Raw genomic sequence first — 23,303 nt, forward strand, 5'->3', positions numbered from 1 at the left:
ACAATTACATCCATTACGCGAGGAAACATGATTTCACTACCGAAAACAAACATTGCATCACGATTTTCACCCCTCTCCCTCTCTCAAACCCAGGGAGCTCAAACCAAATACTCTAATTGGTTGATATTAGTTAGTCGCGTCAGGTACATGAGATTATCATCGACCACTATTTCCTACTTCGACTCTCCACTCCAACGGGTTATCACATTCACGATGCGATGGAGCGGTCGAAAATCGGCGCGGTGCGATGGATTTTGGCTCGGTTGCATATCCAGCGAGCCGCGCCATGCCATCCAAATGGATGAGGGGTTCGGCATTCACGGGCGGATTTTGGAGTGTTGCCGCGCCGTTCGGATGGATGGAGCGCCCGTGAATGGCGGCCCTAATGGATTATTGCAATTCAGTAACTTTATTGAAATGAAAGATAAAGCTACGGACATTTTGAAACAATTACTAGTTAATCCTCTCTTTAGGGTTTCCAAATGTTGAGACTATTATACGCATTTTTTTTAGCATTGCCAATATCCAATTGCACCGCTGAACGATCATTTTCATCGTTAAAAAGAATGAAATCTCCTTTGCGATCTTTTTTGCAGCAAGGAAAGCTGTCATCCTTATCATTATTATGCTTAAATAATGATTTCAATGAGTAGAATGTTGTCATTGATATTTTTGCAAATGCCAAGACCAAGAAAAAAAAACTCTTTATTTGATGATAAAACTTTCCCTTAAAAATTTGATCGCTTTTGCAAATCCCAAAACAACTCGTTTAGTCTGTATTTACAGTAAAAAGTTACATCATCGAAAACTTTGATATTTACGGTTTAACCACAGCTATTATAATTATCGTATATATCTCTTCTTTTTAAATGTATATACTAGTCAACTCTCGACAACTCGAAGTCCCAAGGCTTAAACGTTCGAGTTATGGGAAGTTCCCACAACATTTTCAAGAGTTTGGGACCCAATGGAAAATTCGAGTTATCTAGATTTGACTGTATATTGTGATATGAGGCTCCACCAAATTTAGCACGACTCTGTTAATACGTTAGTATCGAAATATTTTATTGCTTCCTTATATAGAATGAGCGGGAATGGGTGAGGGTGCAAAAGGATTTTTGTGCCCCGTTTCTTCAAAAATCTTAGTCGGGCTCTAGGGGAGGGGGTCCTGAAATAGAAATTTGCCCTACGTCCAATATCAGAATGATCGGGCTGTGTTTGTTGATAGTTTGATGTCGGCAAAATGACTTTTATCCCCATATGCAGTAAACTTTGTACTTAAAATTTAGTATTTTCTAAAAGTCCAAGTCCCATTATCTGTATCTTTTGGCACTTGTCCCTTGCCGTAACACCAAAACTTACTATGTTTCTAAAACTGGTCATTTTTTACTGTTTGCATTCACATTTATTACTTGATATGTAGCTACACAATTATTTAGTTTCGTTGAACTTTTTAGATTTCATTACTTGGAAAGAATTTTCACTTTGTACAAGTCCTTCACGGAAATGTAAGGACTTTTTTTTAAAATTATTAATTTTCAATTTTCTGTGTTTTACCTACGATAAATCTTTACTTTTGATACTGAAACGAACATTCCTTATTTGTTTTTATTTGTATTTATGGAATAAAACCTGCTGACAAAACTATTCTGAATGTACCATTTCGTCCCATGGAAACGACTTTTAATCAGTGATGTTCCCATCAATTTTTCTGAGGGTATACTTCCAGTAATCCATTACGCACAATTTGCGTATGTGATCATGACATAGTATGTCATAATATGAAAGTTTATGAAGTTTCAGGGTGTACACCGTGTCTAAAAAATGTTTGAGAGTATACAGCGTATATGGAGATGGGAATACCACTGCTTTTAATATCAATTTGTGAGCAAAATTTTGAAAAGATCGTAAGGTATGACTTTTTCCCGGGACCCCAGATAAAACGACTTGCCGATCAGAGTTCATAGATGAATGAATGATGCCCTCAAAGATTCATCTTAATTCATAGGGTATAGCACTGTTCAGAATAAATTTAAGGCCTTACTTATTTTATTTTTACTCCTGATTGTAAAATAAAATCAAAGGCTACAAAGTTAAAAAAGTGGATTCATTTTCATTAAAAAAAATAAACTCTTCTATTTAGCATTTTTGTGTTTCACAGTAATGTTAAAAGAGCTCTTTTTTTGTATGCACCGTCAGATTTTTTAGTGCAAAACTAAAAGGAAAAGTATATGACTCAAAGAAAAATTTTTTTTTTCTATGGGGGCTTAAAAAAACCGACACGGGTTTTACATGAAATGTCATGTTTTTTGTCACAGTGAATCTTCAAATTGACATAGATAAACGAATAAAAACATTTGAGCTAAGTATAAACATAAACAATGTTGGAAAATGTAAATGACTGCACATATGTGAATGTACGTACATCGTTGCATTGTGTGGAGGCGAAAGGAAACTGCTTTCCAATGCATAAAAATGCGAGCCTATGGACGAAGAGACACCCGACAAACGCTCTCTTCTGTGCCGTTAAGTCTTTACAGCCATTTACCCACATTTTTGCATTCAACAGATTCTTCGCAGCTCCGAAACAGTTTTCTTTTCGGCTAAATGGATGCATGCTTTTCAACATTTGTTTACATACATTAGTAAGATAACTTATGCATTAAATTATAAGCTTTTTTTTTTTTTTTTTGTCATTTCAGGCACTGCCCATTACTAAACAGACTTCGGTTGCAAAAGCTGCAAAAATGCGATTTTCAATTTTTTTTGGTGAATTGTACGCAGAAGCATAGTCTGGGGAAGATTTCAACACTTGGGGATCTGGCGATCTTTCTGCATTGGCGTCCATTTTTTGGCTCCAGTGCCAGAGGTATTTTACCAAAATAAAAATATTTGCCCCAAAAATGGACGGCCGAGCCAGATTCCCCAACTATCGAAATATCCCCCGATGACACATCGAGCCATGTGAACGTCATTCTTAGTTTATTAGCAGGGTCAATATTTTCGGCTCACTTTATTTCTTTCGGGCCAATAGGGTACAATAAAAGAGATTTTATTAATGGCTTGAATATTCCTTTTATTACGTGATTGATACACACAAAGCATTTCGCACATGATAGACAAAGCCATTTGAAAGGTGTCTCAGAATAATTGTCTTGACAAGACAAACGGGTTTCTTTCACGGAAACAAAAGCAGATAAAGTTCAGTCAACTACCTCCGGCACTTTCTACATTCAGAAACAAGAGGTTCATACAGTTCGAGCAAAGTTCAAGTCCCGTGATCTTTATTTTCCCTTTCCCGTCGCGAGGCACCCGAACGGAATCTCGGGGACTAGAGCTCCGCGGCCCGGGCGAAGTGCCTCAGGTCGTCGTCCGCCAGGCACGCGAGGAGGACGTCGGTGCAGGCGGGGGGCAGGGGCCGGCAGAGGAGGGGGAAGCAGCGCAGGAAGCGGTCCTCCAGGGCCCTCCTCTCCCGGACCTCCCCCAGCCGGACGAGGAGGAGGTCTCCGAAGAGCGGGAAGTCCCGCGTCAGGAGGTCCCGGTCCGAGAGCCGCCGGATCGCCTCGTCGGAGAGGCGCCGGGCCAGGCGGGAGGGGGGTCGGCGGGCGAGGTCGCGGAGGGAGAGGCGGGACCCCTCCGTCAGGGCCTCCCTCATCTCGGCCTCGTACTCGGAGAGCAGCCGGACTCCGCGCTCCTCGTCATTCTGCGGGAGCCCCATCTCCTCCCAATGTATCTCAATGAACCTCCAGGCGTACGCCAAAAGGAGCACTCTTGCCACACCGTCGTGTCCACGCATCAGGGCATAGTACAGGGGACAGCGTCCATCTGTATCTTTGGCCTGCAGACGCGCACCCCTCGATACCAGGGCTCTCGCTGTCCGCGCGAGACCTTTCTTAGCAGCGTAGTGCACGGGGGTTCCGCCCCAAACGTCCGGCCCGTCGCATTCGGGAGTGGCCCCCAGCAGCACCTCCGCCGCGGTCTCCTTCCCCCAGATCACGGCACGATGGAGGGGCGTACATTCAGCTCCGTCTTTCGCACTTGCGTCCGCCCCTCCCGCGAGCAGCATACGGACGACGTTCACAAACCCACTTCTTGCAGCGAGATGCAGAGGGGTGCACCTGTATAAATCCACGACATCCGTGATGCAGTCGGCGTCCGTCAGCAGCTCCGCCGCGGCCTCCTTCCCACACGACAGAGCCAGGTGGAGGGGCGTCCGTCCCCATCGATCCCTCGCCCTCGAGTCCAATCCTCCGTCCAGCAGCGCCCTGATCCTCTCCGTGTCTCCGCTCATTGCTGCACGATGCAACGCGGTCATCCCGTCCTCGTCCGTCTCCGACGCACCTCCGTCCTCCGGCCGGCGTCTCCTGGAAGAGAGAGAGAGATTCACGTTCCGTTCAAACTGAAAGCGGGAGGGTTTTCGATCACTTTCCCCCACACATAAAATCTTATCTGAATGATCTCTGGACTAGAAAACCTTCAACATGAAAGATAACTGTTAAATCTAAACATATTTAACGTGATGCAGGTAAGGGACATTTTGATTCAATGTCCTAAATTCTTACTTCATCATGAATTTTACTGGATTGAAGGTTCAGAGACCGCACACGACTTCAACCAAACTATATTTATTAAAAGCAGATTAAAAACATCGTAACGGTTTACACGTGCTTGTGTGGAAAAGTGAAGCAAAAGTCCGTGACCGTCACAACACCGGCAGCTTTACACATTGGACAATACTCTGTGGCCACACCAAAAGCAGAGGTAGTAAAAAATGGAACAAGGTTCATTTCCATAAACATTAATGATTTAACAAAGTTAGTCATTAAACATGAACACAAAACATGGAGAATATTCTATTTAAATTATCTATTTTCAGTTTCAACAACAGCAATGATTTATAAGTTAAAACTAGGGTTTATACGCAGAAATATTTTTCATTTAAAGTTTGTCCCCTACGATACAATCTGAGGCTCCTCTCTTTTAGTGTTTCATTGAATGTGCAGAACGACTCGTATACACCCTACATGGAAATAAAAAGGTTTTAAACATCAATTTTAAATGCATTTAATTTGTTTTTGAGGAAATGTTTTGTGAAAAAGCTTGATTCATTATTCTGAAACAGCATTCCATAAAAATGAATAAAGATGCAATGTTACTAAAAACAACTGTAAAGCCGGATATCCGAATCCGGCAAAGTGCAGGATGTCCGGAATCCGGTATCATCGCTATTCGGCGCATCCCTACTACGCATGCTAAGAAAAACGCATCGATGAACTGTTTTCCGAATATTACAAGAACACTTCAACGTATTAGATCTTTACCTCTTTCTACCCATATCCCCTTTAGGTCTGCATTCGTCCTTCACGGCTTATGAGAGCTGAAAGGTGGGGGAACGTTATTGGGGCTGGAAAATACGTCACGTGTACCAGAGGCGTGGCTAGCCGATGGTTTTTTTTAATTGGGGGGGGGGGATTCGGCGGGGACTTAATTTTTCATTTTATATACATACTAGCTGTACCTTCACGGCGATACTCGTGCAAAGAATTAAGCTTAAACTAATGCTGCATAACATTAAAGTATGTCAACAGTTGCTCCGAAGCATAAAATAATCCCCCAACTCAATTATTTAACCACACTAGAAAGTCGCCCGTCATGGTATGAGGGGTGAAAATTTGCTTCCATATACATTTGAAAGCAGCGATTGCCTGTTTGGGGATATTTTGGTACTTTTAAGTTTTGCCCCAAACTCCAGTGGATTAACCCTTAACTCCGGTAGATAGCGGTCACTGTTGACCATTTTTACGTTTCTTCATTCTCCCGGAATGAGTCTCACCAGTCAAACAGTTAAGTGACCGGATCCAGTTCAGCCTTGTCACGATAAAGCATTTCCCTGCATGTTAAACATGACCAAAACACATCATCAAATGATCATGCCGTGGCGCGAGTTTCACTGTTAAAACACGCGCGTTACACGACCATCGGCTATCTAAATATATAAAGGCGGCGATGTTTCTTTTTTTGTTTGTACCCGATAGCCAGAGAAGACCCCATAGCACCTACAGTCCTGAAGCTTGGCACAAAAATTTGAACGTACCCCAGGGGTCTGCACCTCGAAGCCCGAATTCTAAATTTCGAATTAGATTTTTTCTTATTAATTAATTAAGCTAAAAATTCATTGTTCGCCAAATTGGTAGTTGAAAAAGTCCCCCCCCCCCAACATTATATATCGTTGGAAAGGGGTTCTTTTTCTGAACAAGAAGGTGCTTGTTCCATTTCTCTCACTTCATTAGAACCGGAGATATAAGCGATTCTAATTGAGCCAATTTTCAAGGCTTCTCTTTCGAGAAAAAGCTATAACACTAGGTCCACTTCATAGACAATTTAACTATAACACTAGGTTCATTTTCTAGACAATTTTCAATTACTTTCTTTTTAAACATTTTGGGAAAAGTTGCCGTGGTTGCTTATGAATATTTTACTGTTATTACTTTATTTTAAATTCACTGCGCGTAGGTTAATGGATTTTCTTTTTAATTAGAAAGTAGCTTGGCGAATTTGGCAATGAATTATGGAGTTGCAAAACTATTTTACTGCAAATGTAATTTTGATAGAATTTTTATTTATTTGGTAAATTATTTTTAATTTCAAAGGATTGTATTTTTGAAAAGTTGTACGCATTTTATTTAAAGAAAAATTATGATTTCACATCGGGGTGGGGGGGGGGGCGTCGATTTTTTATTCAACGGACTTCCTTAATTTTTTAGCAAGGGCATCGCCGTGCGGGTACTGCTAGTTATTTAAATGAAGATTTGCAAAGTGATCACGTTACCATAACCCAGTCAGATTAGCAATTGATTCTTTCAACAAAAACAAAACACCCACTCTCTGCCTCACTCAACAAAAAATCCACGTAACAAAACACGGAACATCTAGGAGGAAAGGTTGAATCCCGCGCCCCAATGCATCAAAAAGAACTTCACTGTTGAAAACCTATTGTTTGAGAAAAAAAGGCCACCGATTACACTAAACCCATCCTCCCCCACCTTCCTGTCCGATGTAAAATTAAAAAGTCTTTACATTTTAAAATATGTTGCGAAAATACATTGATTTATACTAACTGTGCTTTAAAATGTGATAAAAATGATCTTCCAACTCTATCGCTTGTTGCTCAACTCGCCAAGCAACCACGCTACCGTAACCCAGCAGATTAGCAAGCGAAGTGAACTCTGATCGATTGACAAATCGAACTCTTTAAAGAAAAATTAAGTTTGAACGATAATCCCGCTTTCTCACCTCCTCCCCACAGAAATAATGCGTAATTAAACACTTTATGTTTAGAAGAAAAGGATAATCCACGCATATACTTTGGTTCGAGATATTTGACTCCAATTGAAAGAGATCGCCAGATTCAGTTATCAAAATCTCCCCACAAATTACTTTTTTTGGCAGATAGCATCCCACCTTTCTCATGCGGCCATTGAAGTACCAAATACCGTTAACAAATTAGTCGTCCGTATTTCATGCTTTACTTGCAAAAGTTATGTTGGGATACTTCAAGTTTCTTGGGTTCTTGGCAAGATTTAAAATGCTACAAACTTTTTCGGGATTCCTTGCATAATGCTCCCTCTCCCTAATTTGGAAAAAGAACCGTGTGTATTCAGTCACCAATTTTCGTCAAAGAGAAATTGTCACCAAATGCTGAACTTTCCTCTGTGATCCTAAAATGATGCTAAAAGTTTTGACCCGAAATATTTCCTTAGTAAGTAATCTTGCTTAAAAGTTTGCGTAATTTACTTGGCGAAATTTTTATCATATCAACAAAAGCTTCACTTCTTCGCAACTAAAGGAAACAGTCAAAAGAAAAAAAAAAGAAATTTGTTTTGCACTTTAGGGAACGTTAAATCGAATATCGAGATTTTCGCACAGCAGACAAATTTCAGACCATAATCGTTTTATTCTGGTTATGTTGCTAAAGTCGAAAAACATGAGTATTTAGTCTTTGGCGTAAAAGATAGCGACAATTGAAAAGATGGCCGTTTAGTAATTGAAATTTTCCTGCAAAACTTTTGGCGAAATCTATGGCCGATGGTGTAAGTGAGTGTTTGATCCGCCCAAATAAATATTAAAATCCATTTAATTGCATTAGAAATTCGATTAAAATTTAAAATAATCAGCCAACCACATTTATCTATTTCCTATCTCACCAATCGATCACGTTACCGTTATCCGGCACGCATTTAAAGAACTTGGGAAAGTAATGATGCAGTGGCTAATAAACAATTTTTTTTTAATTTACAAAATGATGTTTCCGTGTTTCACTTTAAAACACGTAGCACTTCAGCGATTATTCGTTTTGAACAAGGAACAGATTAAAAGCCTGGATATTCACCGTGGGGTGCAAAAATGTCAGTTTATGATTTGACTTATAAGAAAACCCTAAATATTCAAACGGAAAGCAAATATGAAATTGACGCAAGACTGGCTTCGACAGGGAGTGGAGATGAAACACTAAATAACAATTTGGATTGAGGAAAGCCTTCGAAATTTCTAAACCATCTGAAGAGTAAACTAATTAACCCATTAGAATGTGACACATTAATTGACAAAAAATTCAAATTTTCTATTTTCCCCTAAATTTCCCGAAATTTATTTTTTGCTTTACCCACCACTTTAAAATTTCCATAATTGTTACATCTCCAAATGTGACACAATAGGGAAGACTTCCCTTCCCGTTCTGAATGAACGACAGCACAATGTCACTTCATCCACGGACAACTTACTTGTGAGGTTGTCCTTCGCCATCTTGGCATTGACGCTTGGACGTCGATGGCAGCTCCCCATCTGCTCCACGGCCACTCCCCTGAAACAGAGCAAACACAGAGTTCTTAGGATGGACAGCGGAAACGTGACTCGCTAACACATCAAACAGTAGTCCAAAAGACAGCCGAAAAGGATGGTTCCTTTTCCAGTGACGATTTTACAAAAAAAAAAAAAAAAAGTCGAAGGCAGAGAGCAGTCCTTTTTACTTAAAGAGTTAACTTTCAAAACGGATTATATCCTGTTTTAAAATCTTTTGGAAAAAAGAAAAAACACGTTTTAAGCAGAAATACTAACTGTTAGAATTTCGAATTTCCCACAATGTTTTGGTAGTGGCTATTCGCAACAAGTGACTATTGGCATAAGTCTAGGAATTTTTCCTTCATTTTATCAGACCTAATTTACCAATTTTGTTTTGGACTACAAATCAGAATACTTGGTGATGTTCTGCAACGTAAAATCATTTAACCAAAATTGTTCTGCAAGTACTTCGAGCATTGTAACCAACCTGACCCTTTCCACAAATCGGGTGCCCTAAATCAAAATCGTTTTACACGGGAGGTTTCCTTTCTTTCACTTTTCAGTTTTTAAAACTCTACTGTTGCTATGCATTTCTGTGGAACCTTAACCGATTGAGGCTCTAATAAAATATTTTATATGCCTTCTAAAACGCACAGAAAGAGCAAAGATACAAAAATCCGAACCTAGGCTGTTAGAATTATTTATGTAAATTAGATCTGCACACGTGAACTAGTTTATATACTGTAACCGCACCTAATGCGAATCTTGATCATTCATTGAATTTTTAAAATTTGCCTGTTATATAGATAAGTTGTAGTAGTGCATGAAGCTACGATAAATGTCGTGTCAACTAATAAAGAATTTACTTGAATGCATTTGTGAATTACTCAATAGTTATCATGAAACTTGACTACTTGAATTTAAATTATATCATTTTTTGGCGCCCAACGTGGGGCACGAATGCGAATGGAATAAATGAAGTTCAGAACAGTAGAAGTTGTAATTTGGAAGCAGGCGTATTGTTGAAAAACGCTGTCTTGAAGTATCGAATGAAGATTGAAATATCGCATTAAGTTGAATTTGACAACGGAATGAATAGATTTGTACATCATGGCAGTTTTCGTCCGTTTCGATAAAATTACACCTACAGAATTTCTATCGTCTGGATAGTACTGGTGTGTGCGAGTTTTTCATAAAGGTAAGCGATTAAAAATGTCAGTAGAAGGTAACATAGTAAAGACAGCTGCTGAACTTAATAAATTTAAAGCTGCTAGAAAAACAATTCGGATTGCAGTAACTAAACTTGTAAATTGTATAGAATCAGGTCTGCAAAGTGAAACTTTTGATAGAAATGCAATTGAGGAAAATTTATTTTTGCTTAATGCTAAATCAGAGTTAAAAATTCTTAATGAGCAGATATTTAATTGTTTTGTCGGGGAGGAAGCTGAAATAGAAAAGGAATATAGTTCTGTGTTAGAGTATGAGGAAAAAATTAGTTTATGTCAATTTAGAACTAAAAAGAAATTTGATTCTATTTCAAATGCTGTACAAAATCAAAATCAATCCACTGGTGACCATATTGTTTCATGCAAAAATGAGGTAAAAAATAACATTCGTTTGCCTAAGATTTCAATTTCTAAATATTACGGAGATCCAAGCCATTTTTTGGAATTTTTTAATTCGTTTGAAAATGCTATCGGGAATAATTCTGAATTATCAAAGATTGAAAAATTTACTTATTTGAAATCGTTATTAGGAGGAGCTGCGTTAAATGCAGTATCTGGGTTCTCACTTTCAGATGAGAATTATGACGCTTGTATAGGTTTGATTAAAGAAAGGTTTGGACGCGTAGATTTAGTTATTTCTTCCCACATGAATAATCTTCTTAATTTAGATCCTGTAAAGTATTCGTCTCATGTAAAAGCTTTAAGAACACTTTACGATTCTTGTGAAATAAACATAAGAAGTCTGAACTCATTGGGGATTGTTTCAGAATCGTATGGGAGTCTATTAGGACCAATTATTTTAAAATTGTTGCCTGATGATATGAATTTAGAATTTAATAGAAAACGTAATTCGAAAAAACAGTATAACGTCACGGAGCTTTTGGATTTCATTAGATTAGAAGTAGAAAGTTTGGAAGCCTCGAATGTAATTATAAATTCAAAGAAAAGGAAATCAAATAGTGAGTTTGCGCAGAATAAAAATAATTACTCTAGAAGTGTTCCTACAACTTCGGCGCTAACCACAATGACTAATTCATACTGCTATTATTGTAATGAAAATACTCATGATGTTAGAAAATGTGAGAAAACAAATGAACAAAAAAGGATGATTCTAAAGAATCAAGGGCGTTGTTATAAATGTTTTAGAAAAGGGTACGTTTCGTTTAAATGTAGGGTAAAAATTCCACCTTGCAAAGTTTGTAACAGTGTAAATCACAATAAATTGTTCTGTAGGAAAATTGTTTCAGATTCTGAAGATAAAGAAAATGCGATTGCATCTTTGTCGCTGAATTCAAAGACAATTTCTGAAACTGCTGATAAAGGTATATATCTGCAAACTTGTACTGTTCATGTTTCAGATAAAAATAGCTTGTTAAGTCGAATCACGCGCATTTTGCTTGATTCAGAGTCACAAAAAACGTTCATTAAATCAGAATTAGCAAAGGAATTAAAATTAAAATGTATAAGAAGGGAAAAACTGTACATATATTCTTTTGGATACATTAAGGGTAAATTGAAAGAATATGATGTTGTCGAAGTTAAACTAAAAAGTATGCATGAACCTAATAGTTGTATAACAGTTGAAGCCCTTGTAACAGATACAATTTCTGGAGCGCTTATAAAAGTACCCTCGAGAAGTATTTTAGAAATGTTGAAAACGGAAAATTTACAATTAGCCGATAATGGCGAGTCCTCTAAAATAGAATTATTGCTGGGTTCTGATTCGTGTTGGGAAGTACAAACAGAGCAAAAGAAACGAATTAGTAAAAGGTTATTTGCAGTTTCTTCATTGTTTGGGTGGTCGTTAGTTGGAGCTTTCGGGGAAAATCAATCTAGTGCTTCTATGTTTACAATTGGTGCTACGCAATGTGAAAGCGAGGATCATAGCTCAATTAATGATAGTTTGAGAAAATTTTGGGCTTTAGATCATATGGGTTTGGAGGAAAAAGATGATAAAAACGATGAATTGGTCATAAAAAAGTTTGAAAGTGAATTGAATTTCAATAATGGGAGATATGAAGCTGGTTTGTTATGGAAGTCAAATCATGAACATTTGGCTAGTAACTTTGAAAATGCTAAACTGCGTCTTATGCATTTATCTAACAAATTAATTAATGATGAGTGGCTTAGGGAAAATTATGATAGTATCATAAATGATCAGTTAAGGAACAGAATAATTGAAGAATGTGGCGTTGAAAGTCACGATGGCAATACAATGTACTACATGCCGCATTCTCCGGTCGTAAGAAAAAATGCGTCAAAAACTAAAGTCCGTATAGTGTATGATGCGTCATCAAAAGTTAATGATGAGGTATCTTTAAACCAATGTTTGATACCTGGCCCAAATTTAAACCCTTCAATTTTAGATTTGATTTTGTGTTTCAGGCAGTTTAAATATGCATTTTCGGCAGATATCGAAAAAGCCTTTCATCAAATTGGGATTGTAGAAACTGATAGGGACGCATTGCGATTTTTGTATTTTGACAATGAATTAAATATAAAACATTATCGTATGACTCGTGCTCCGTTTGGAGTTGCTTGTAGCAGTTTTATTCTCGCATGTACTATAAAACATCACATAAAGAAATTGTCAGTGGAAAATCCAGAGATTTTTAAGATGTTAAATAATTTTATTTATGTAGATGACATTTTTTACGGTTCAGATTCCGTAGAACATGCTTGCAAGTTAAGCACTGAAGCTTACAACGTACTTAAAGAAGCGGGGATGAATTTGCGTCAATTTAGTACAAATTCAGAAGAGCTTGAAAGATTCTGGGATAAATATGGAATTGTTGAGGTACAAAAAGAGCACAATGATACTTTAAAGGTACTAGGACTTAACTGGTGTAATAGTAAAGATGTATTGTTTTTAAATATAGATAAGTTGTCTGAAACACTAAATAACTGTAGAATAATCACAAAAAGAAACATATTAAAAGTAACCGCTACTATTTTTGATCCGTTAGGATTTATTTCACCTTTTGTATTGAGAGCGAAATTAATAATGCAAAATCTTTGGCAGTTGGGTTTAGAACTTGACGATGAAGTTCCAATTGAATGCAAACAAATGTGGTCCGAGTGATGCGATGAAATAGAAACTCTAAAGAAATTCGAAATTTGCCGCGAATATTTTCCTTGCGAACTAAATCGTAATAAGAATAAAGAATTGTATATATTTGGTGATGCATCAATAAAAAATTACGGTTCAGTAGCGTATTTAAGATCGGTTGAGGACTGTACTGTAGCATTTGTTATGGCAAAATCTAAAATTGCGCCGATTAAACAAAAACTCACACTACCAAGACTAGAATTGTTAGCTGCATTAACGACATCAAAACTCGCAAAGTATCTAAAAGATTTGTTTTCCATTCAAGAAGAAAACATTTACTTGTGGACTGATAGTCAGATCGTAATACATTGGATTCGAAGTGCCCCTGAGCGATGGAAATTATTTGTCAAGAATAGAGTATCCGAAATACAATCTTTAACAAAATTTAATGCATGGGGACATTGCAGTGGATCCGACAAACCGAGTGATATATTGTCACGTGGGTGTTCTGCTGAACATTTATTGTCATTAAAATTATGGAAATCCGGACCAGATTGGTTGTCCGAATCAAAAAACAATTGGCCCAAGAAAATGCCATTGACATCTGGGCTTTCTGATGTGAAGCTAGAAAAGAAGAAATGTGTTGCTGAAAATACAGTTCTACCTTCTGTTGCGGTGAATTCTGACAGTCTTCTGAATCTTGAAAAGTATAGTAAACTAAGTCGAGCTGTTAGGGTGACCGCATGGATACAAAGATTTATTTATAATGTAAGGTGTAAAGCTGACAAGAAAAAAAGGTCCCTTAAGAGCTGAAGAACTTTTCGCTGCAGAGTTAAGTTTGATAAAGGAAATTCAACATGAGCATTTTAGTGACGAAATTACTTGTTTAAAACAAGAACATCAAATTAGTAGAAATTCTAAAATTCGTGAATTGAATCCATTCCTCAGTGAAGACGGGATATTGTTAGTAGGAGGCCGACTACAAAAATCGACTTTGAGTTTTTACGAAAAACATCCAATTATTATTCCATCGAAAACTCATTTTACTGAAATCTTGGTGCGAGATGCACATGAAAAAGCTTTCCATTCGGGAATTGCAGGTACGCTTGGGTACCTTCGGGAAAAATATTGGATAGTTAAAGGACGGCAGAATGTGAAACGTATTATAAGAAAATGTATCATCTGCCAGCGGTTTAATTCCAGACCAATGCAGCAAGACATAGCCCCTTTGCCATCTGCCAGAATCGAAAAATCAAATCCGTTCGATGTAATCGGCGTGGACTATGCTGGACCTCTGTTTGTTTAAAACGAAGATACGAAGTATTATATTCTTCTGATTACCTGTGCGGTGACTAGAGGTATTCATCTGGAATTAACTAAAAACTTGACTACGGAATCTTAGCTTTCCGTAGATTCGTGTCAAGAAAAGGATTATGCTCTGTTATCTATTCTGATAATGCAAGAACATTCAAGGCAGCTAATGCAGAACTTAAAAAGATGTGGCAAGTATTAAGTCATCCTGACGTAAAGAACTTTTATGCCGCAAAAGGTATACAGTGGAGATACATCGTAGAAAAAGGAGCATGGTGGGGTGGCTTCTATGAGAGACTTGTACGATTAGTCAAGACTATGCTAAGAAAAACACTTGGTCGCTCCTCACTGCATGCCGACGAGTTGGAAACTGTTTTGATTGAAATAGAATCGGTGATAAACCACAGACCTCTGACGTACATTGAAAATGATCAACATGAATACCAGGTATTATCACCTGCTCATTTTCTTTTAGGAAATAAACCATTAAATTTGCCTCCAGTGAAATATACAGACTTTGTGCCTACTAGTAATAGGAAAATTATGTGTAAAATGTATCAATATCGTGAAAGACTTTTAAATAGATTTTGGAAGTTGTTCTACAAAGACTATTTGTTGCAATTAAAATCGGTAAACGGTGCAAAAAACCACAAAACTAAAACAGAACTAAACGTGAATGATATTGTTGTAATAAGAGAAGAACTTTTACCGCGTAACATGTGGAGATTAGGAAAGGTTGTTAAGACTTTTACTGGAAGAGATGGATTAATTCGCAGTTGCGAAATTAGAACGGAAAGAGGCATATTAAAAAGGCCAGTTCAGTTGCTGGTTAAGTTAGAATGTGAATGAGTTGTTACATGTATTTAAAATTGTAAATTATTGTGAACATTTGTTTTTAATTGTTGTATAAAGTTAAGTTTACTAATATTTGATATTCTTACTAACAAGTTTATGCTATAAAAATTTTTTTACTAATATTGTTGTTTAAACTAAACTTTGAACTTTTTTCAATTTCGTTAATTTGAATTGTTTGATAAATTCTGATAAAATTTGAAAAAAAAAAAAAAAAAAAAAAAAAAATTAAATGTAAAAATTTCTTCATTTAAAGTTATTTTTTGAAGGTATTTTGAGATATTTCTGAGAAGTTTGGTAAGTAATTCTTTGAAAAAAAAAAGACAATTGAAATTGTTTAAAAATAATATTTGAATTTGATTTTTGAGCATTTTGAAGCTCTAATATGAAAGTTATTGGGTTATTGGGGTTCTGAACATTCTGTTCAGCCGGGCCCAGTGTGTTAGAATTATTTATGTAAATTAGATCTGCACACGTGAACTAGTTTATATACTGTAACCGCACCTAATGCGAATCTTGATCATTCATTGAATTTCTAAATTTGCCAGTTATATAGATAAGTTGTAGTAGTGCATGAAGCTACGATAAATGTCGTGTCAACTAATAAAGAATTTACTTGAATGCATTTGTGAATTACTCAATAGTTATCATGAAACTTGACTACTTGAATTTAAATTATATCATAGGCGTCGAACCGCACTTTTTTGGTTCATTTTACATAGCATGAAGGAGCAATTAAAATAACTTTAATAAATAAACAAAATAACTAAAATAATAAATAAATTGAGTCAAATTAGGGCAGCACATAAAAAAACACTTCAAAACTTTCTAAATAATTGAAATATTTTCAGGATGTAAGAAGGTTAAAATCTCAAACAAGACACGCAATTTTCGGCAATGGACGTGTTTCAATGTTGGCGTTGGCATGTTTCCAAAACATACTTTAATGGAGGAAAATGCAATGGATGAAGCTCGATTGGGAAAAATAAGGGAAAGGGGAACCAAAAACGCTAGAAAAATCAGGATCTTTTCAGATTTAGAATAATATGACATTTCTGCAGAAACTGCAGATTGTCTGCAGAAATTTCACAGAAATCTGCAGAAAATTTGTCTAAGTTTTCCTCACACATTTAAACAGAATTGTTCTGCAGCTCAAGCATTTGTTCTGCGACGTATGTCGCAAATTTTGTATTATTCTGCATTGGGGGTTTGAATATATTCTTCTGGTATAAAACAGTATAGATATCATCTCTTTTGCAAAAAAAAAAAAAAAAAAAAAAAACACGCATTTTGTTCAGAAATAACTTTAAAATTGAAACAAAAAATGTTCAACATTTTTTAATACATATATATTTATATTTACTCTACTTTACTCCTTCCTACTTTATTCTTTTGAATGAACATTAAAAAAAAAGGACCTTCAATCCAATTAAGTATGACCAATAAAACCATCCAAGCCCATTCAAATAAAAACGTTGTAAGTATTAATAGAGATCACAACTTTTATCACAACTAATCACAATTTTTATCAAAACTTATCTCAATAGTGATATTCATTATGTAATATTAATTTAGTAATCATAATTTAAGGTAGCACTTGCTTAACATCTTGCTACAAATCTTGTAAATAGTAATTGTTTCTATGATTAATTTGATGCAGTCTGGCTAATTTTGGCGGTTGTTCCATTAATTTTCATGTGAAATTATCGTAGTAACTTAACCGGTAAATAGCTTCTTGTAATGAGTATACATCCCCCTTACATTCGAATAACGCATATGGTCCTCTGATGAGATTTCTGAAGGGAATAAAAAGGAAATATTGGTAGAACGTAATCGAAATTTCTCAATGGAATATTGTGGAATCTTTCCAAGGATTTATAAATATCCAAGGCGGAGTGTTCAAAGTTAGTCTTGACTGAGCCGTTGCGCTGTTGAGTGTGTAGTGTATTAGGGTGATTTGCCAGTGGTTGACCACCTGCCAGACCACTCGAGCACTAATATGCGCAAAACAAGAATAAATAAGTAGATATTTTTCATCTGATTGCTGGAACTAATTTATAGCATCCCATGAAGTGTTCTCTCATAATATATAGTTGTAACTAAAGTTTTGAATGGAGGTTAGGATGGTACAATTACAGAGACACATGAAAAATTTCAAGAAAATCACTTTTCTTACTAGTGAGAATTGTCATGAGATAAAATGTTTAATCGTATTCCTTGACGTTAAATTTTATTCTTCAGGTTCATTTACTGATATATGCTGATCATCCATGTTTATACTAAGTAAATAAAAAAAATGCATAATTTTACTAATCATTTATGCTGGGATTGAGGGGTGGTCAACTACTGGTTGTGTAAAATGCCAGTAGTTGACCAGAACGGTCAAGTAACGAACTTATGTTGGTTTTAAAGCTTTTTTCTCGAACACAAAATAATTAAAACATTTTTTAGCTTAAGATAAACTATAATGCTACTTTTGTTCCAAAAAAAAAAAAAAGGTATTTTTGCAACTAGCCACCTGTCCGCTGAACCAATAGAACCAAAATTTGTGTTACGGTTATTTGAACAGATGCTCTCCTAATTGCGAAAACTTTAAACAACGTAGTTTTAACACAGAATTTATTATAGTGAACTAATTTCGGAAATTTTGAATTGCAACATCCCCTTTTTTCTTGCGCAAATTGATCTGCGTATTGAAAAACCTCAAATTGCGTTGTAACGAGTGGCGTGTGAGAAAAACTGCCAAGATGAAAATTGTTTATCCCAGTGACAGTATAAAAGATAAGCATGTTGCATAACTCACAGGGTAAGACAGTAGTAGAAGCACCAACCACTAAACACCATGTGCAAAGCTTAAGGAAAAAAATCTGTAAAATGCAGAGTGGAAAGCGTCTTTCATCAGTCGGTGCCTAATTTTTCAAACTATTTTTGTCACACGTCGATGGATCGAACGCCATTTCTGGCTCATCAATACACTGATCAATTTGCGCAAGGAAGACGTGGGTGTTGTCATTTGAAAATTTTGAGATTCTATCACTGTAACTGCGGCCATGAGATCACTACTCTGTTTAAAATCATAAATCTCTAACATTCTTTTAAATAACTGTTCTAAAATTTTGGATCGATAGGTTCAGCGAATAGGCCGCTAGGACTCCGTATATAAGGAAATTTACTTTTCGACACCCCTACAAACTATTAAGCATTTTTCATTCAAGTGTTACTCAACAGTAATGTTATCATGTTTAGGCATTATTCTGGCAGCTATGCCGACTAAATTCGGGTCGACAGTACAACGTTCGGGTACTGCAGTGACTTACACGTTGGTGATGTCATATCTGCTTGGAGTGGCTGCTGTGGACTTGGCGAGAAATTAAAGAGATATCGCTAAGTTGGCATCATTTTTGGCAACTTATTTTTGGTGGCAAATTTGGCGAAAAATTGCTAAATGTCGCCAAATGTGGAGATTTTTTAAAATTAAATAGGTCATCGCTGGCAGAGTTTAAAAGTATGTGCGAGTGTTGATTTTGATTTAGTTTGCAGATTATCCGCGGTTACCATGTCACCCTATTCTGCATATTAATTGGGAGTTTACTGCACTTACACTGATCCCTCATAATATCAACGCATGATTTTTAGTAAATATTTAAGCATGGTACGAGCGGTCTAGGATGGCTCGATTCTCCGCCTTCGGTGCCTCATATATCAATGACGTCATATGCGTTTGTAGTCCATGGACTTGGCAACAAATTGTAGATATAATATGAAGTTGGCACCATTTTTTGGTGACTTAATTTTGGCACCAAATGTCATGACATTTTAACCTATTAGTCATCACTGTCGTTTAACCATCATCAAAGTCACGTGACACGTCATCCACCCAACAACCAATCAGGAACGACCTTTAAGGGAACAAAAGTGCACACAAGCATGCATCCGGTCCAATTTTGATTTAGTAGCTTTCAGATTTTACATTGTTTAAAAAGTGGTCAACTACTGGAAGTGAGTGGTCAACTACTGGCAAAATCTCCCTTTTTAACTTCTATTCGCAATAACTTGAAATATAGTACGTAAAACAGAAAAATGATTAGTAACCGTTGATCCTGATAGTTTTATAGACACGTAGAAAAATTTTCAATTTTTTTCCAGTTTTTTTCCTGTGAAATTAAATAGAACTTGTAGAGATTTCCACTAAATGGTCAACTACTGACAAATCACTCTAGCTCTGTTTTGCGAAGCCATTGAGCTGTGTGTTTTGCATGTTTCGATGTGAATACGTGTGTTACCGCTGAGTTTAAGGTGTTAGTTGACATTTGCCTAATTGCTGAGAATAATTTAGCAGTTGTTAACTACATTTCCTGTACATAGTTGTAAATAAATCTCCTGTGTTTTTCTCAAAAACTGTGTCGTCATTTAAGAATTTCTCGAAGTGGCTGGAGCAGGGTTGGCAAAAACCCGGGTTTTTTAAAAAAATCCCATGGACCCAGGTTTTTTTAAAATAAAACCAAAAAAAAAACCACACTGAAGCTAGGTTTTTTAAAAGAAATGTGGTTTTTTTTTTGTCTTTTTTGAGGGAAAATGTGGGGTACTTGTAGCATGTTCGAGTGTAAGTATAATATAGACAAAGCACAAAAATTGTCTTGGGGGAAAAAAAAAAGCTGGAAAATTCAGCGTTTTCTGAAGAAAAGTATAAAAGATGATAAAACCCAAGAATGGTGAAGTTTCCGTTTTTTTAGTTTCCATAATTACCAACAGTTAAGGCAAATTTGCTTCTCGAGTGATAAAATCTATTGTTTGTTTGTTTGTTTTTAGATACTACTACCTTTTCTTTTGCATTTTACTTTATTGTATTTCATTTTATTATGCAAAACTACTGTAGAACATCAAGTAGTTTAAATCCTTTTTTACTGAATTTCAGCTTAATCAAGAGATTTCTTTGAATTTTACGTTGCCTGTTTTTCTATATCTGTGTGAGGAGTAAGAAATATTAAACTTTTTCGTAAGATAATGAAAATACTGTACATCTTTTTTTGTTTTCTGTCCGACCGTTTGAAAAACTTGTTAATTTCTAAAAAAAAAATATACCTTGTTTATTTGAGATTTGTGACCTGTTGGTTTGCAGAAAATAATTCACATGAAAGCCTTTTAGCTAGAGTAGTTTCCTCTGTACAATCTACAAATATTGAGAAAATCGGACGTGACAGGACTTAATCAAGATAATTTGAGTTATTTATTGACCAGCGAAAGAAAAAAGTTAAACATATTTATTTAAAATCTTTGAAGTAATTTTTTAATGCTTTTAAGAGTTAAGAAATACTATTAAAGTTCAAAATTCATTTTTTATGTTCATTGTCTGTGGTGAAGAACAAATAAAAAAGAAGTTTAAATTGTGAAAGTATTTAAATTTATTAATTTTTTTTTAAACTCAGAAATTTTTTTTAAACCCAAAAGTGGGCTAAATAATGGGTTTTTTCAAAAAAACACCATTGGGTCCAATCTGGCCAACCCTGGGCTGGACTAGTGACAATATAAGAGACTTGCACAAGGCGCAAGGTACTGCGATCTCTTAATACGGATGGGTATCACCAGGGCCCGACTAACTAAACATGAGGCCCAAGGCCCACAATAATTTGGAGGCCCCCTGAAGGCTATTATTTTAAAAATGTGTGTATTTTTTGTATATTTGTAATGCTATGCATAATTCTTTAAATAATTTGGGGCCCCTTAGGAAGACGGGGCCCCAGGCCCAGGCCTAGTAGGCCTGTGCGGTAATCAGGCCCTGGGTATCACGCTTGACTGGAAATGCTCAGGCAGTGCTTCGCTCCGCTATTTTATTTGTGAACTACATTTGAATTGGAAGCGGCAAATTCAAATTTGGATATGTGCGCTTTAGGTTTGAAAGTGAATGGAGTGGGTACCGGCAAATAAGGGATAGGTTCCACTTTGCTGTAGAAGACCTGGCGAGAAATAAGGGGATGGACACCGTTTAGGTAATAAAAACAATGTTTACGCATTTTTTAACAGTAACCACTTCGAGATAAACCACTTCGAGAAGAAAGAAATTCATGGGTCGTTAGGGCTTATATTAAAGATTCTGAAAACGAAAAAAAAAAAAAAAAAACATTTCTTTCCCAGAAGTGGATATAATCTGTTTGAAAGTAAACTCCTCATTTTATCCAATATATAAAAAAGAGTATTGGTTTGTGCAAATTTTCGGATTTTGACAGATTCGAACGTTTTGAGGTGTGCTGAGTCCATTTGGACCATTTTTCAAAATGCCTCTCTGTCTCCTTGCAAGTGTGTTCGTGTGTCTGTACGTGTGTGGTCGTTTTTTTTGGCCGTTCTACAGCAAAAACTACCGCATGAAATTGAACCAAATTTGATGCCCCTATGTAAACTTGTGCCCATTAGTTTTTGGCGCGGATTAATCCAAGGGAGTCGATTAACTCAGAATGGTTTTTGAGTTGTGCGTTCCTGCTAGAATGTCGTTCTTTTTCATGATTTGTTCATCAGAGGATCGTTCATTCTTTTGATCCGTTCATTTGAAGGACTTCGTTCACATAGGCGGATTTAGGACTTGGTTCCTAGGGGGGCAGTTTTTTTTTTTTTTTTGAGCAACATTTTAAATTGCCTCCCCCCCCATGTTTTGGTCTGTTTTCCTGTGATGCATAAGGCCATGCTTTACTTTTTTTTGCGTGTCGTTTTCATTAATGTGTGTTTTTATGCTGTCCTTTTTGAATTGACCTTGAGAGAGGTGACTGTTATCAAGAAGGATCCCTTTAAGTGGGATATAGAATATCTCCAATTTTAGGGGGTCCAAAAGTTTCTCCCCCGGAGAAAATTTTGTAAAATGGATATAAAATTCTGCATTTTGAAGCCTTATACGGGTTAATTGGATAGACAAAAATCTCGAGGGAAAATAGACAAATAATTTTTTTTTTAAAGTTTTATGATTCAAATGTGCTTTGTGATGTAAGTTAATACTTTAAAATAAATGGTGTACAGATTTAGAAAATATGTAACATGAGAGTAACATACTACTTATTAAAACGATTCATAATTTATACACTTGAAAAGAAATAAAATAGAAACACACTTTGCTAAGGAGTTTCAAAGACTTGTCTAATTATTTTCAAGGTTTGGTTGGTTAGATTGGGTGTTTTGGCACAAGAGCTCTACTGCGCCAATTCTTTTCAAGGATTTTAGAACATTCAATAATTTAAGGCACCTCATTTGAAATTCTAGTCTCTGAAATTGGGTACTAGATTATACAGTTGTACAGTATTGTTCAAACTTTGTATTAAAAAAAAAAAAAAAAACAGCTATTTTAAGTTTAAAAGAAAAAATAAACTATAGAATTCTATCATTACAACAACCTTTTTTTAATTAGAAGCAGTGCAGAAAACGAAAAGGAATAGAGGTAGTGTATCATTTTTTCCCGGGCTAAACAGACTAACAATATGCAGTAGAAGCAAGATAAAAGCAATCAATACAAAAGAATTTCCAAAATACTGCATTTGGGGTGAAATAAATAGCAAGATATGAAACATGTGAGCCACAAAAATTTCAAGTAATATGTTGCAAACTTAAGAACCATGATTGAATCCTACACTTTTGATGCAGGATGTAGCAAGGAGCTGAATTTGACATATTTTGGCATTCCTCTCCCTACCATTTGTTAAGAAGTTTTAAAATTTAAGGTTTGTAGCCACATGTTTCCAAATATTCAAGGTGTTCAAGCACTTGAAAATGAAATTAGTTTTTTCAAGCACTTTCCATTTTTTAAGGAACAAATCATGCAATTTTTGGAGAGTTACCAGGGGTCTGTCCAGGATTTTTCACAGGGTCCGTTTTTTGTGAATAATCAATTATTTTTGTGAAAAATCAATTAATTTTGTAAAAAATCAAGTTTTGCAATTTTTTTTTTTAAACGAAATTTTCGAATTTTGAGGTGGCGCAAACTGCATCATTGACACTTAATGTTGAGTGTTTTCCCTCTTTTCTGTTGAGAGTATCATTCTTGAGTGTGT

General features: G+C 36.1%; 1 protein-coding gene across 1 annotated transcript in view; it reads right to left on the bottom strand.

The window, feature by feature from the left end:
• Window positions 1-2,790: 2,790 nt before the first annotated feature.
• The window catches only part of LOC129232371 (CARD- and ANK-domain containing inflammasome adapter protein-like), a 38,645-nt gene continuing 18,132 nt past the window's right edge, over window positions 2,791-23,303 (bottom strand). Inside the window, exons 3-4 of the mRNA XM_054866522.1 lie at window positions 8,781-8,860; window positions 2,791-4,364 (exon numbers count right to left, since the gene is read on the bottom strand). Of these exons, the coding sequence (XP_054722497.1) occupies window positions 3,332-4,364; window positions 8,781-8,860 (1,113 nt within the window). The 3' untranslated portion in view covers window positions 2,791-3,331. The remainder of the gene's footprint in view (window positions 4,365-8,780; window positions 8,861-23,303) is intronic.

Source organism: Uloborus diversus, unplaced genomic scaffold, assembly GCF_026930045.1.
Source record: "Uloborus diversus isolate 005 unplaced genomic scaffold, Udiv.v.3.1 scaffold_12, whole genome shotgun sequence".
Classification (NCBI taxonomy): Eukaryota; Metazoa; Arthropoda; class Arachnida; order Araneae; family Uloboridae; genus Uloborus; species Uloborus diversus.